This window comes from Amblyomma mixtum, chromosome 3 (genome assembly GCF_055824585.1).
Source record: "Amblyomma mixtum isolate Tamu chromosome 3, ASM5582458v1, whole genome shotgun sequence".
Lineage (NCBI taxonomy): Eukaryota > Metazoa > Arthropoda > Arachnida > Ixodida > Ixodidae > Amblyomma > Amblyomma mixtum.
The window spans coordinates 14127135-14141766 of NC_143014.1; the positions used below are offsets into that span (position 1 = coordinate 14127135).

The following is a 14632-nucleotide window of genomic DNA, read 5'->3' on the forward strand; positions in this document are numbered from 1 at the left end:
TCAACATGCCAAAAAAAGGACAGCACAGGCAATCATACGATGCGATGCAACAAGTCCACATAACCAGTTATTGGTTGTAAATTATGCTTTCACATCAATCGCCTTCCCACTGAGTTTCTGAACTTAATTTCCCTGCTGAACTGTTGTGCTGCTACTGTAAGGGCTTGCTTGTAAGCGGGAGATGCACCTTTACCGAAGGATGCCTGGAAGGAGTTCTGGTGGGTGAGGGCTTCGTCAGCCTGGCCACCCAGCCACATGTGAGTGGATAGCATGAAAGCTGCCCCACTTTTGACCACCACTAGTGGTCTTGATTGCGACGCTCAGCTGCTGCTTGTATACGCACCACTACTCCATTCCGCACAAAGAACCAAAAACAAGCATTCCATCCACAAATGTTATTCACTTGGGAAGAATACCTGAAACATTTGGATTGAATTAAACATCACAGACTTTACAATTCCACAAAATATTCAAAACCATTGAATATTTGCACAAGCCTAGGTCTAAGGCCCCATCATTGCTTAAGTTGCCGAAAGCAAATGCTCCAGTTTTGGCCAGTGTGGTGACACATGAGTAGGCCTGTGCAAATACCATATACACTCGCGTAAGGGCCGCCCCCGTGCAAGGGCCGCATGCCCAACTTGGCAACCGGCAATTCGAAAAAAAAAAGTTGGCTGAAAGAATTGCTTCATGTGCGCATACCATATAAATGTGTGTAAGGGCTGCACTTTCTTTTCCAGATTCGAGGGCCAATTTTCAGGGTGCATCCCATACACACGATGTATGCAAAAATTTCTTTTTTTTTAAGTAAAAACACACCAATCAGGGAATGAGCGGCATTTATTCTACGTTCAATCGTCACTCATGGAGTCTTCAGACTCCCTCCGAGTTGGTGCTCTGCTCTGGTGCATGCTCACCCCACAAGAAGTCGCGTAGCATGTCCGCTATTAACGTGTAGCTGTTGTTCCGCACTTCAATCACATGGCAGAGCAGCTCTTCTTCCAGTTCGGGAAACTTCCACGGCCTGCCTCAGAAAGCGCGCTTTTTGTAGGTTGTGTTCCTTAATGCATCCTTCTGGTATCACCATCGTCGGATACACTTCTCGGCTACGTCGAATTTCCTGCCCACCGCATGCTTGCCGTGTTCGAGAGCAAACTCCCAGCCATGTAGCTATTAAGGTGCTTGCCTATTGTGCTAAAACTGCAACGCTCGATGGCAGCACACGAAAGCCACAACTACAGAGAACTAACACACTGCCATAACTCCCGGACTCCTGTGCCTTTGACAGCTACAAAAAGCTGGAGCTTGTGATACTGATGCTGCTGATGCTGATATGAACAGCAGGAGCTCACTGCAGAGGTGACGGAGATTAGTGCAGGAAAAAGTTGGCGATAATGATGATGAGCCGTGGCCTCGGGCGCCATCCGCGGGCAGCACCTGGAAGTTCCTGTGCGCATGTGCAGCCTCCGCGATCACATGCACTGTTCCTCACAGCCGGAGCTGATCACGGAGGCCACGGCGCGTGCATTTAGAAGGCTATTCCCGCCTTCGGGTGCGGCCCTTAACGGATCTTTTTTTTTTTTTAAGTATTTCCGCAGATCTTATTTTTAAAATATTTCCTTCGGGAAAACAGGATGTGGCTTATGCACAGGTGCGGCCCTTACATACGTTTATACGGTAATTTTGCCCATGCGGTACGTTCAGCTGGGAGCTGACAGATGAGGAAGCTATACTGAGGCACATGAAGATGGGTGTCCCTTTCCAACGCCTGACGCAGGGTGGCGCCCTAGGTAGGTGCTCATGAAGTCATCATTTAAAAACAATAGCTGCACAATGGTGCAGTCACAATTAGGACCAGCAGTTGGGGGTCTCATAGATAGGTCTCACACTCGACAAATAGTTGGCTACACATGTAGGTCAACTCGCCCAATTTCCGATGGCCATTTCTGTAGGACGTTGACACAGGTTCAACGAGTGTGACGAAGTTTCAGCACATTCTCTTTTCTTTTTTTTTTTTTCAAGTAATGGCCTTGCGTGTTTGCAAAATACGATTCTGAGAATGCCTATTGTGCCTTTCAACCTTTTTTTGTGTGCCAGAAGTGTTTGAAATACCTGCTTTGAAATTATTCGAACAATACCATTTGATTCAAGCCAAAAAACCACCATTCGCACAGGCCTACACTTAAAGCTTGCTTAATTTTTTATAGTCGCATATTTCCCTTGAGGTGCAATCAACATAACAGGCACTGCTGTCTAAAGGAGGCCACTATGAAGGCCTGGGGCCTGCTTCCCCTTCCCAAAGCTCAGCCCTCTGTGAGCATCATTGCATGACCTAATGCAGTGGCATCCACAACATCCTTCTGCCTTATTTCACATCTTTCTTTCAATCATGGCCACCAAAAACGTGCAGCAAACAAGATTCCTAAAAAATCTCTGCTACTGTATTGTGAAATTTGCCTTGGTCACAAAGAAGCGGCACACGACAAAAGTCATCCCAGAGGACAAATGTAGAAGTATTCTTGCTTTACAGATACATGTATCAAAACTGGAGCCAAATCACCTTTAGTAGCTCCCATAGAAGGCAATGTAATCGGTGTCACTGAGCTGCCATGGTGGCTTAGTGGTTATGGTGCTTGGCTGCTGACCCGAAGAAAGCAGGTTCAATCCAGGCGGTCGCATTTCAATGGAGATGAAATTTTAGAGGCCCACGTACTGTGCGATGCAAGTGCATGTTAAAGAACCCCAACGTGGTCAGAATTTCTGGAGCCCTCCTCTATGGTGTCTCTCATAGCCTGAGTCACTTTGGGACGTTAAACCCCCATAAACCAAACCAACCAAACCAAATTTCACGGCTTCTTCTTGCATCTTATTACAGAGATTAATTAGCGAATATAACGCAATGTTGCTTTGGTATAGTTATGGAGTCATTTTGGCAGCCAAGAGTGGTATACAGACGCATACAAAAACAGGAGTATACAGCTCCCACAGAAGCCCATGTACTGGGGCAACACTGGATACCCACCACGGAACTGCCAAGAGTGGGCCTCAAATGCCAAGCATTTAAACTACACATTAACCTTCCACTACACCAATATATGAGCTGCCTAGATAACATACACAACATACCACATTCAGGTGAGCTCAAATCCCAGTCCTTTTGTATTTTTTAATTTTCACATCATGCGGCTGTGAGTAGTGCAGGTTTTACTCTTGCAGACTGCAAGCAGCTGACCACACACAGTCAGTCACTCGGTTTGGTTTCCAGCTGTGCAGGGGAGCCCTTCAAAAGTGAGGACAGGGGCTCACCAAGATTTGCCTCCACCCATAGAAGTGCTCCCCTGCACAGCTGAACATCCATGGGCAAGGCCTAGTGTAAACAATGATTAAGTGCAGTTGCGTTTCCTTAATAGTATTGTTGCTGCCATGTTTGCCAACAATTCTACCTCAGTATAAGTAAAAGCTCGTAATTTAAACTTGAAAGAAACAAAAAAAAAAGGCTCAATATATTGGTTTGGTTTGGTTTATGGGGTTTAACGTCCCAAAGCGACTAAGGCCATGAGAGACGCCGTAGTGGAGGGCTCCGGAAATTTCGACCACCTGGGGTTCTTTAACGTGCACCGACATCGCACAGTACACGGGCCTCTAGAATTTCTCCTCCAAAGAAATTCTAGCCGCCGCGGCCGGGATCGAACCCGCGTCTTTTGGGACAGCAGCCGAGCACCATAACCGCTGAGCCACCGCGGCGGCGACTCAATATATTGGACAGTTGACCCCAAAAAAGGCTTCTAAGACTTGATTCCATCAAGGCAAACTTATTTCGGAGATGAGTGTGGCAATGACCACCAATGTCCTCCCCCCCTCATGGTGCAACACAGCGGGGCTCCACCTCTACCACGTCACAGCAGCACAGTTTTGGGACAGACGAAACAATGCTCAGCAGCAACGAGTGCCCAACCAGTGTCTGAAACGGCGCTAGCTGCTAAAGCCACCATCGCGTGGGCCGGCGGGAAGCAAAACCAAAACTAAGCAATCACTCCCACAGACGGGGCCGTCAGTTTGTAGTCGCCGTGCACACGTCAGAGGTACACAAGTAACTTGCAGCATGGAATTCAGGTTTTCAGCAGGCCAATTTTGACCATCTTTTGCCGCACAAGTCATATCTGAATTAGCGAGTGTGCGATGCCATTTCCTGACATGGGAGCTGGCTGGGACCGAGCAGGCAGTTGGAATTATCCAGACTTCCAAATTCATGAGCTCTCGCTATAACTAAAAAAAAAAATGCTTTGAAAGCATAAACCCAAAAGAGAGACCACGTTTTCTACTTGCATCCTGAGCATCCCAGGCACTGATGCCATCAGTGAAGAGGGCCAATATTTTCATGTTTCCTTTTCCTGGAGCAAACTTGAGCTTCCTGACATATCCACGCTGAGTAGGCAGAGCCCTGCACAAGTGGATGTCCGGAAAGCAGGCATGTAGATAGCAGCAAGTTCCAAAAGAGTCACAAAATAAGGAGTCCAAACACTTTCTAAAAATTTAGCTGGTTCAGTACTGACCCAATTTAAACAGTGTCTGCTCTTAATTCCTGCTTCCTCACACAATTCTCCTATTGGGAGAAAGCACAGCCACAAGGTGCTGAGCACAAATATTTCAGATTTCAGAGATGGTTTGGACACAGAAAGCGATTTGAAAATGCTTGCTGAACACTGCCGAGCTGCAAGAAGGACTGACAGCTAAACCAGAACCGAATCAAGGAACAAGCTTTTTTGACAGCTCATCATGTTTACTTCTAATTACGTGCATGCAGAGAAAATCATGAAAAACAAGCTTATTTATCACCCACCAGCAAGGGCGGCATGTGAGCATTATGAGGCAATGGCAGTAAAGCACGGCCCCACATGCTTCCCAGTGGTGAAATGAGAGCAAGCAGGTGGAGGATGGATTGACCCCCGAGCATTTTAGTGCAGAGCACGAGTGCTTTTGCATTTAATCTGTGACTATAGCAGTCTAGACCCTGCCACAGCAGTCCACAGTGAGTTTGCACCCTGTGTACTGTACTCCATTGACCCAATAACAAGCTGGTAAACCTTGCTTCATTTATGAAGAAAATTCCTGCAGTGATTACAGACCAAAAATAAACCTCATTGGAGATGAGGAGCATGAAAGAGCGCAACAGACAGTGGTATTGGGAGTGTAAGCGGTAAAAGTGCCATGGGGCAAAAGCGTCTGTCTCTGCATGGCAGCCTAGTGAAGAGGACTCTGCAGTGAGCCGACCTGCCCACCAAGGAGAGGTGAGAGGGAAAGTGGCACTGAAAGCGAGCATGCGTCATCATGTTCAGTGGCATGTGGAGGATACAACAAATGTTGTCACATCGTGATCTGAACGCGAGTCCGGACTCACTCAGATCAGGATCTGAAATGGGCCTGAGTGAGCCATGAAAAACTATAAAATTTCTGCGTTTGTGCTTCTAATTACTAAAAGATCAAATACTTGTACCAGAAAGCTCTCCTTTGTGCAATACTGAACCATCAAAGTCAACGAGGCAAATAGCGCCACAACAACCAAGTCTTGCGCAATGCTACTGTCCACAGAGCTGCTCATTAATGACGGCTTATCTCATCAAGAGCAGGGCAACTTCAAGCAAGCTATAAGCAGATGCAAAACCAGGTGTGACACCACTGTGGCCACTACTAGATGCTGGCTCACCTCAGCACTTTGCCCTTGAGGTCCCAGACTGTGAGTGTACCCTCAGCATCCCCAAGCACAATATGATCACTCTTCCAGGCTATGCTTGTAACGCTGGCCATGCCTGCCTGCACAGATACAACACAGGCCCATTTATGACCCAAAGTAATAGGAATCCCCACCCCCCCCAAACCGCAGCCTGAATAACAAGCCACCTAGAGAACTGTTCGCACTTAACAGACAATAATTAACAATTATGGTTGTTTCCCCAGTCCTTTTACTGGTGAATGATTTCAATATGGGTTATTTGCTCCGTTGTACAGAGCACTGGCAATGACCAAATTACCCACGTGCAATTGATACCAATAATTCCATCTGAAAGAGCACTTTTTCAGCTGCATTTCCAACTAGAGTGGCTGGAAATGACATTTCTATTTCAAATTCTGGCTAGAAGTGGAAAATATGCCAGCTTGGAGCTAGCTGAGAGCGGTAGACATTCCGGCTGGTACGCCATGATTTGTGGTTCCACAATCCAGCTGTAAATGGCACTTTCTTGCTATTTTCCATCACAGTTTTTCTACCCAACAGCCCCCACTAAGCATTACAGAGCTGATAACAAACAAGCTTTCTAAGTATTAGACAATACAGTAAAACCTTGTTACAAAAGACACTCAAGGGACCTGAGAAAGATGTCTCTTATAAGCAAGGTCTCTTGTAACCAAAAATTCTAAAAACACTGAGGAGTTGTACTAGATACGTTTATTGCACATCAGCATATGAATGTGTTTAAACACATTCACACACATTAACAGGAGATTGTTCAGGATGGCTTAAAGAAGTCCTTCATAGTAGTTTGTCTTTTTGTGAATGCAGAGTGTATTAGCTTCCTTCCCAACTTCTGGAGGTAAAGCACTTCGCTTTGCAGGCCTTCCTGTTGCTCACAATACCGTTGAAGCGCTCTTAGATCTTGTCAGCCTCAAATGCTGACACTTTTTCCCCTGCAACGTCCTCGATGTCCTCCTCCTCTGGTTCATCCTCTATTGCACATGTACCATTTACTTTCGCGAGGATTGTGCGGTCTGTAAGCTCTTCAGAGCACACGAGGTCCACATCTGTAGATACGAATTCCTCAAAAGATTCTGGTACCTCTGCAGTCTCTTGGATGCTTGCCCAAGCTTCATTTTCAAGGGGGCTTTCAACAGAACCCATATAAGGCCCCTCTTTCATCACGTCACCACATTTAAAGCCTGATTTTCTGAATCAGTTTTCCACAACTTCACTTCTCAGGCCATTCCAGATGGCTGAAATCACCTGAACAGCAAACTCCACGTCAATTACTGTTGCGCGGTCTTGCTGCATGTCGAACAACACACGTTCTACCAACCTTGTTCTGCACTGCAACTGGACAAAGTGCTCAATCCCTTGGTCTATTGCTTGAAGGTGGGATGTATAGCTTGTAGGGGAAAAAGTAACTTCAGTGGGTTTGAGCACAGGGACTTTGGTGTGGCAAGAAGCATTGTCCACAAAGAGAAGCGCATCACTATTCTGAGCTTTCATCTTCTGATCAAATTTTAGCAGCCAGGAGTTGAAAATGCTGGATGTCATTCATGCATTCTGGTTTGCTTCGTACGTGACGGGAATGAGATGCCAGTGACTGAAACAACGGGGTCATTTCAACTTCTCAATCACAAGAAGACACTCCTTCTCAGTTTCTGGCATATTGCAACAAAAAGGATGCTGATGCCTTCGACCACTTCCGCCATGGCATGCATCAGACTTGAACGACAGTGTCTTTCCTGGCCTCATTTTGTAGAACAAACCGCTCTCATCCGGGTTGAATACATCGTCGGGGCTGTAACCACGAAGTAGCTGAGGAGGGAGTTCACGATCACTCCATGCGGACATGCAGTCGGTGACGGCAATTTCGGTGCAGCGAGACAGCAATCACAACTATGCGATATATGTCATCCAGCTCAGGAACGGAACAGAATTGAGGCAAGGAAATGAAAAGTGCAGCGCATACGAGTTGGTACGGTGTCGGCCATGTCGCATAAGCATATCTGTGTTGTGTCTCTTCTAAATAGTGAAGAATTTACTCTAGAGACCTAAAAAAGTTGTCCTTAGTGACCGAGTGTCTCTTGTATGCAATATTGTTAACATGGCAAACATAGGAAAACCAACCAAACCACTTTCAAATGTCTCTTATAACCAAGTGTCTCTTGCAACGAGATTGTACTGTACATCGATGCTGCCAATTCAGCACGATGTCAAGACAACTTCATTCCAAGCCAGCTCTCCTGGTAAATGATATTAAGAGCATAACAAAAAAAATATGTAAAGCCAATATAAGTCAAGGTAGATTAATACAAATGATCTCCAGAGATGGGTACACAACACAACAGGAGCAACCACACTTATATGGCAATTTCCCCTATTATAAGTCTGCATGTGTGCTTCTAGTCAGCTGCTTTAGATTCTGACTAGAGTTACGAACTTTCTTTGTACAGAGTGAAGGAAGTGTTGCATGAATGCATAACTGCATGCAAAGTGGATAGCAGCAGGTTTGGCCCAAAGTCAACAAGAGGAGGGCAATGTCAATTACCATTTCTAGTACTGACATCGCCCGGGCCCACCAAATTGGCATTGCAGACCCTATCAAAACGCGACCAATAATGGTGAAATTTTCCAACTACAAAACAAAAAAAATGCTGTTAAACGCTCAGTCTAAACTCAAAGATTTAGATGTTTCTATGTGTGAAGATTTCAGTCCGTCTACAAGACATTGTAGAAAAAAACTGGTGGAATTTGCGAAGGAAACTACGCCTAACACGCTCTTTAAACTGAAGTTATTCTTAAGCAAGAATTGTGCTGAAAGTGACAGCGTGTATGCTGATTCCAGTGCCTCAGGCGGTTCTGATGATTTGAGATGGCTGGCTGGGCGCCTTCGTCCGCATGCGCAGCCGATCTCTGTCCACCAGTGTTGTTCGAAATTGCCCTAACAGAAACATGGCTGAATGATTCTGTTAGAAGCACGGAAATCCTCACTACCCATATTTCGCCGTGATCGGGCAGTCGCACGGGGTGGCGGTGTTCTGCTCGCCGTCTCGGATCATCTTGATAGCCTTCACATTGACATTCCTACGACACTGGAGTTTTTATGTGTGCAGATCACGAGTGAATATCAAAAACTTGCATTTTGTGTACGCTACCGTTCGCCCTCCACTGGGATTGGTTTTTCCAGCAAACTTCACGACACGCTAAGTGCTGTGTGTGTCAAATTTCCGAATTTTCCTGTTTTTTATTTGGTGATTTTAATTTCCCTAATATTACCCGGTCTAGCGTTCCATATACCCCTATCAACTCTACGTCAGAATTGTATAATTTTGTAAATCTTTGTTTAGACTTTTGTTTAACTCACGTAATAACGCAGCCTACAAGGGTCACATCTTCCGCATCCAATGCATTAGACTTGTTGCTAACAACAGCCCCTGATGCTGTATCTAATATTACCTATTTATCAGGTATAAGCTATCATTCTTTATTACATGTCATGTTGAACTTCCCTGCTCGAATGTCGTATAACAATACAAAACCAATATATGATTATGCTAAAGGAAATTACACTGCGATCAATAAAGCACTTGAAGACTTCCTTGACGAATTTCTGGCAAATTTCAACGAAAAACCCGTAAATACCAATAGGCACCTTTTCAAAAATAAGCTTTGCGAGCTGGTCGACTTGTATATTCCTCGAAAAAAGCTTTTAACCGCCACTGTCCATGGTACAACCACTCATTAAAACGTATGGCAAACAAAGAAAGGAGGCTTTTCCGCAAAGCTAAGTCTTCTGGAAAGCATGAGCACTGGTCAGCACTCCAAAGAATTGTTAACAGTTACAAGAAGTCTTTGAATGAATCAAAGCTCTACTACTTTAATGTGACGTTGCAAACGCTTCTAAAGAGCAATCCAAAAAAATTTTGGAGCAGTGTCAATAAACGAGACCAGTCACTTGTATCCCTCGTTGACTCTCAATCAAACCCTATTTCAAGCACTGATGTCGCTGACATCCTTAACGAGACCTTTCATGCAGCGTTTTAAAGTACCATAACTGACATTACTGATATTAGAGACTATAAATGTAATATAAGCTTTCCAATGGACCCTGTCAGATTTAGTTATGATGGAATTATTAACATAATTAACAATTTGAAAATCGCCTCTTCTTGCAGGCCTGATAAAATTAACACCAAAGTCCTGAAGAATACTAATGTGTACTCCGCAATTTTTTTTACTGAAGATATGTGAACAATCGCTTCAAACAAGAGATATACCACACGAATAGAAACTGGCTAAAGTGATTCCACTCCATAAACCTCGCGACAGGCATTCATCCCGTAATTATCGTCCAATATCATTAACTTCCATTTCCTGTAAAATCATGGAGGATATAATTTTTTCTCAATTAGCTAGTTTTCTTGAATCATTTTCGTTTTTCACGCCTACAGAACACAGTTTCAGGAAGCAGTTTTCCTGTGAAACACAGTTATTATCTTTCAGCAACGAAATTTATTCCATTTTGATGAAGGTTCAGAGGTCGACGTCATCTTTTTAGATTATTGCAGGGCTTTCGATAGTGTCTCATGGTTTGCTCTTGTATAAGCTTGCTCATCTTCATCTCGACCCGAATGTTCTAGCATAGATTCGTTGTTCTTCAACTAATCGCTTGCAGTTTGTCTACGTTAACGGTCTTCAATCCTCTTCCATGCCGGTTACGTCTGGAGTACCACAAGGATCGCTACTCCAAACCTTGTTATTCCTAGTGTACAATATTGATCTGCCTAACAACATAAAATCCTCAATCAAACTTTTCGCAGGTGACTGCATACTATACAGTGAAATTAAAAACACTAATGGCGTCAACTTATTGCAAGCAGATCTTAACTGTATTACTGACTGGTGCACTGAATGAAAAATAGTTTTAAATACATCAAAATGGAAATCCATGTGCTTTTTACGTCAAGGTGTCATGCCACCAGCGCCTTACAGCATAAACAATGCTTCGTTAGCCCCGGCTACCTCGTATAAATACCTCGGAGTATATCTGACATCAAACTCATCCTGAAACCAGCACATCACCTACATCACTGGAAATGCTAACCGCATGCTCGGTTACATAAAAAGAAACTTACTTGAGTCAAACTCCTTCTTTATAAAACACTGGTTCGTTCAAAGCTTGAATACGCCGCGTTGATATGGGACCCTCAAGCTAAGTCACTTATATCTGTTTTGGAAGCTGTTCAGAACCGTGCCACTCGTTTTATCCTTCACAATTATGACCACACATCAAGTGTCACACTAATGAAAAGCACTTTGTCACTACCATTACTTTCACTGCGCAGAAAAATTTCATGACTGTCTTTTTTTTTTCTTAAGATCTACAATTTTAAATCTGTTTTGAAAAACGCTCTGCTCATTCCACCCACCAATGTTTCATTGCGCATTGACTACCCACGCAAAGTGGGCGTTCCACTTTGTCACACTACCACTCGCTTAAATTCTTTCATTCCAACTATATCATCCGAGTGGAATCACTTGCCAGCAGATGTGGCACTCACCGACGATCTCGAGCATTTTAAGAAAAAGTTAAGTGCCTGCTTTTCTTGCTCACGACATGTTTGCCCTTTGGTTAGTAGTGACGCATGAACTCTGTGTTGCTGATTTGTAGTTTGTCTTGTTGGTTTTTGTTCTCTTTCTTCTCCTTATTCTAGCTTTCCATGAATGGTTGAAATCCGTAATACTCAGTGGAGTGAGCAATATCTGTGCTATTGCGCTGCCCCATGCCACGGTTGGCAATGGAACTGAATTCCCCCCCCCCCACAGGGCTGCCACCTACTTTTCTTGACACGCCAACGCCCGGTTATCTGCTAAACATGTTAAAATTACCTTTTTTTATTTTTATTTAAAATAATACCACATCATCATTAAATATATATGTATGGCTATCCCTGTGAGGAAGTGTAATTTTTAAATTTTAACAAACAATGGCGAGTGAGTGAAGGTATGTTTATTTTGAGGGGGTGACTATTGGTACAGCGGGGTTCTATTTACACCAGGGCTTAACTGCATGGCAATTTCTCAATTTCTTGACAGCATAAATTTGCCCCTTCTCCGAAAATATAGGCAGCAACCAAGGCAACCTGCTTTGTGATGAACACTCTAATGAGGGTGTGGAGCTTTTGGTTCATAAATACACTGAATTCAATTTTTTTCAACCAAAAAAGGTCATTGTTCTTATCAAGGATCCCACTGGTTGCGAGAGGATTAAGGGGGGATGAGGGGATCGAAGGCAACTTTCCTATTTTTCGACTTACAGTGATGAAATTTGGCAGGCTGGCTTAAAACAGCATCAAACAATCAGATATAAAGTTTCACAATGACAGCTTCAGTAGGTTCCCTTTAATCATTGTTTATATGTTGTCCCCATGTTGCTTGCTAGTGGAAAGCCTAGCGTGACAAAAAAACAGGCTACAGATCTGCAAATGCTTTTAATATTTACTAAGAAGTGTAGTGTAAATCAAGACTCTCTTAATTTTTTTTTAATTTCTCTGCTCTTTTTTTTTTAAAGGACACAGTATGAATCTTCTTTTATGTCTAGAATGTATCAGCTCTAATTACCATGTAATAAAAACATATGAGCCTAAACAGTAAATCTGAGACTGTCTTGACGCAGACCACACTTCAGTGATCACAACAAAACAAACGGGGTAAAAATGCATGCACCCATTGCTGTGCTACGCTTTCCATGAGCAAAGTGTTATGCTCAAAACAAACTTTCAAGAAAACAAGCCTGAAAGTTCTAAGCTAGCACACACTGTCTATGTGTAATGCCAACAAATATATTCATTTGGAGTGCTGAAAGTTCATTTTTAGGTGAAATATTTCAGTACAACATAGAAAGAGTGTTGGAGATGCCAAAAATTGTACTTTTCAAAAATTGACTTTTTTTGCGATTTTTGTGATCTGATCCCCACATCCCCCCTTAATAAAATGTACGACAATGGGAATAAGCAGTCTAGTTTTAAGTGCACTGCTCTGCTACCCAGAGTCAAGCGTCACCTACTAACGTCCAGGCTGTCGCCACCTTATCGAGGCTGTTACTTCACATGACATGCAAGGATAACAAGCCACCGTCAACACAAAACGCACAAGCATCACGAAAACGTGTCACGTTCTGGATTCTGCAACAGTTCAGCAACACGTCCATAACTGCACTCATCATTTTCTGGCTCCTTCTGGATATTGGCCGCACTCAATTTTTTTTTTCCAATCATAAACTTCATTCAAATGAAGTGTTTGTTGTTTTCACAGCTCGTTCCATAACTGAAGGAGTGAGCAGTGTGCCACAAGCAACAAATATGCTTGCATTTATCACTACCAGATAAAGCTTTGCCAACATAAAGGAGACTAGATAGAATGCCCTGGTTCCATTTGCCTAAGCGCGTCAAGTGAATGTGTGTGTTATTTCCCTGTTGCTCTAATTATTTTTTTGTTTATTTGTACTTTGCGCAACCCAGTCTTTTCGAAAAACAAAACTGCTATATATGCTTGTCTTTACTGCTTGTCTTTACTTTACTGATGTCCACCCAAGCGCAGCCATACGGCTACAAAGGAAAGCTAAACAGCTTTCTCAGAAACGTTGCAGTTGAAGAAAAATTTGTCCTGGTCCGGGGTTCGAACCCGGGACCACCACATCACTGAAGCAGTCGCTCTACCAATTAAGCTAACTGGGACGGCAAGCTTATAGTAGAACGAGAGCAAATTCATCAATAACTCAAAGTGGCAACAGTGCTGGCCAAATGTTTAGGGGAAACCCCCGAGGTGGAGTAGATTTGTAGTAAGGGAGTGATTACTCACTGACATCCACTCAAGCACAGCCATATGGCTACAAAGGAAAGCCAAACAGTTTTCTCCGAAACTTTGCAGTTGAAGAAAAATTCATCCTGGTCCGAGGTTCGAACCCGGGACCACCACATCACTGGAGAAGTCGCTCTACCAATTAAGCTAACCGGGACGGCAAGCTTATAGTAGGACGAGAGCAAATTCATCAATAACTCAAAGTGGCAACAGTGCTGGCCAAATGTTTAGGGGAAACCCCCAGGTTGAGTAGATTTGTAGTAAGGGAGTGATTACTCACTGATATCCACTCAAGCGCAGCCATATGGCTATAAAAGAAAGCTAAACAGTTTTCTCAGAAACTTTGCAGTTGAAGAAAAATTCGTCCTGGTCCGAGGTTCAAACCAGGGACCACCACATCACTGGAGCAGTCGCTCTACCAATTAAGCTAACTGGGACGGCAAGCTTATAGTAGGACGAGAGCAAATTCATCAATAACTCAAAGTGGCAACAGTGCTGGCCAAATATTTAGGGGAAACCCCCAGGTTGAGTAGATTTGTACTAAGGGAGTGATTACTCACTGATATTCACTCAAGCGCAGCCATATGGCTATAAAGGAAAGCTAAACAGTTTTCTTGGAAACTTTGCAGTTGAAGAAAAATTAGTCCTGGTCCCAGGTTCAAACCCGGGACCACCACATCACTGGAGCAGTCGCTCTACCAATTAAGCTAACTGGGACGGCAAGCTTATAGTAGGACAAGAGCAAATTCATCAATAACTCAAAGTGGCAACAGTGCTGGCCAAATGTTTAGGGGAAACCCCCGAGGTGGAGTAGATTTGTAGTAAGGGAGTGATTACTCACTGATATCCACTCAAGCGCAGCCATATGGGTACAAAGGAAAGCTAAACAGTTTTCTCAGAAACTTTGCAGTTCAAGAAAAATTCGTCCTGGTCCGAGGTTCAAACCTGGGACCACCACATCACTGGAGCAGTCGCTCTACCAATTAAGCTAACTGGGACGGCAAGCTTATAGTAGGACAAGATCAAATTCATCAA

The 14632-nt window shown here is 43.8% G+C and overlaps 1 protein-coding gene across 8 annotated transcripts in view; it reads right to left on the reverse strand.

Moving 5' to 3' along the window:
• LOC149349277 (WD repeat-containing protein 11-like) overlaps positions 1-14632 on the reverse strand; it is a 222502-nt gene that overhangs the window by 61963 nt on the left and 145907 nt on the right. For all 8 annotated transcript variants that reach the window (XM_089578206.1, XM_089578208.1, XM_089578205.1 and 5 more), the window contains 2 exons: positions 5705-5811; positions 4327-4441 (listed from right to left, as the gene is read on the reverse strand). In XM_089578206.1, the coding sequence (XP_089434332.1) occupies positions 4327-4441; positions 5705-5811 (222 nt within the window). The remainder of the gene's footprint in view (positions 1-4326; positions 4442-5704; positions 5812-14632) is intronic.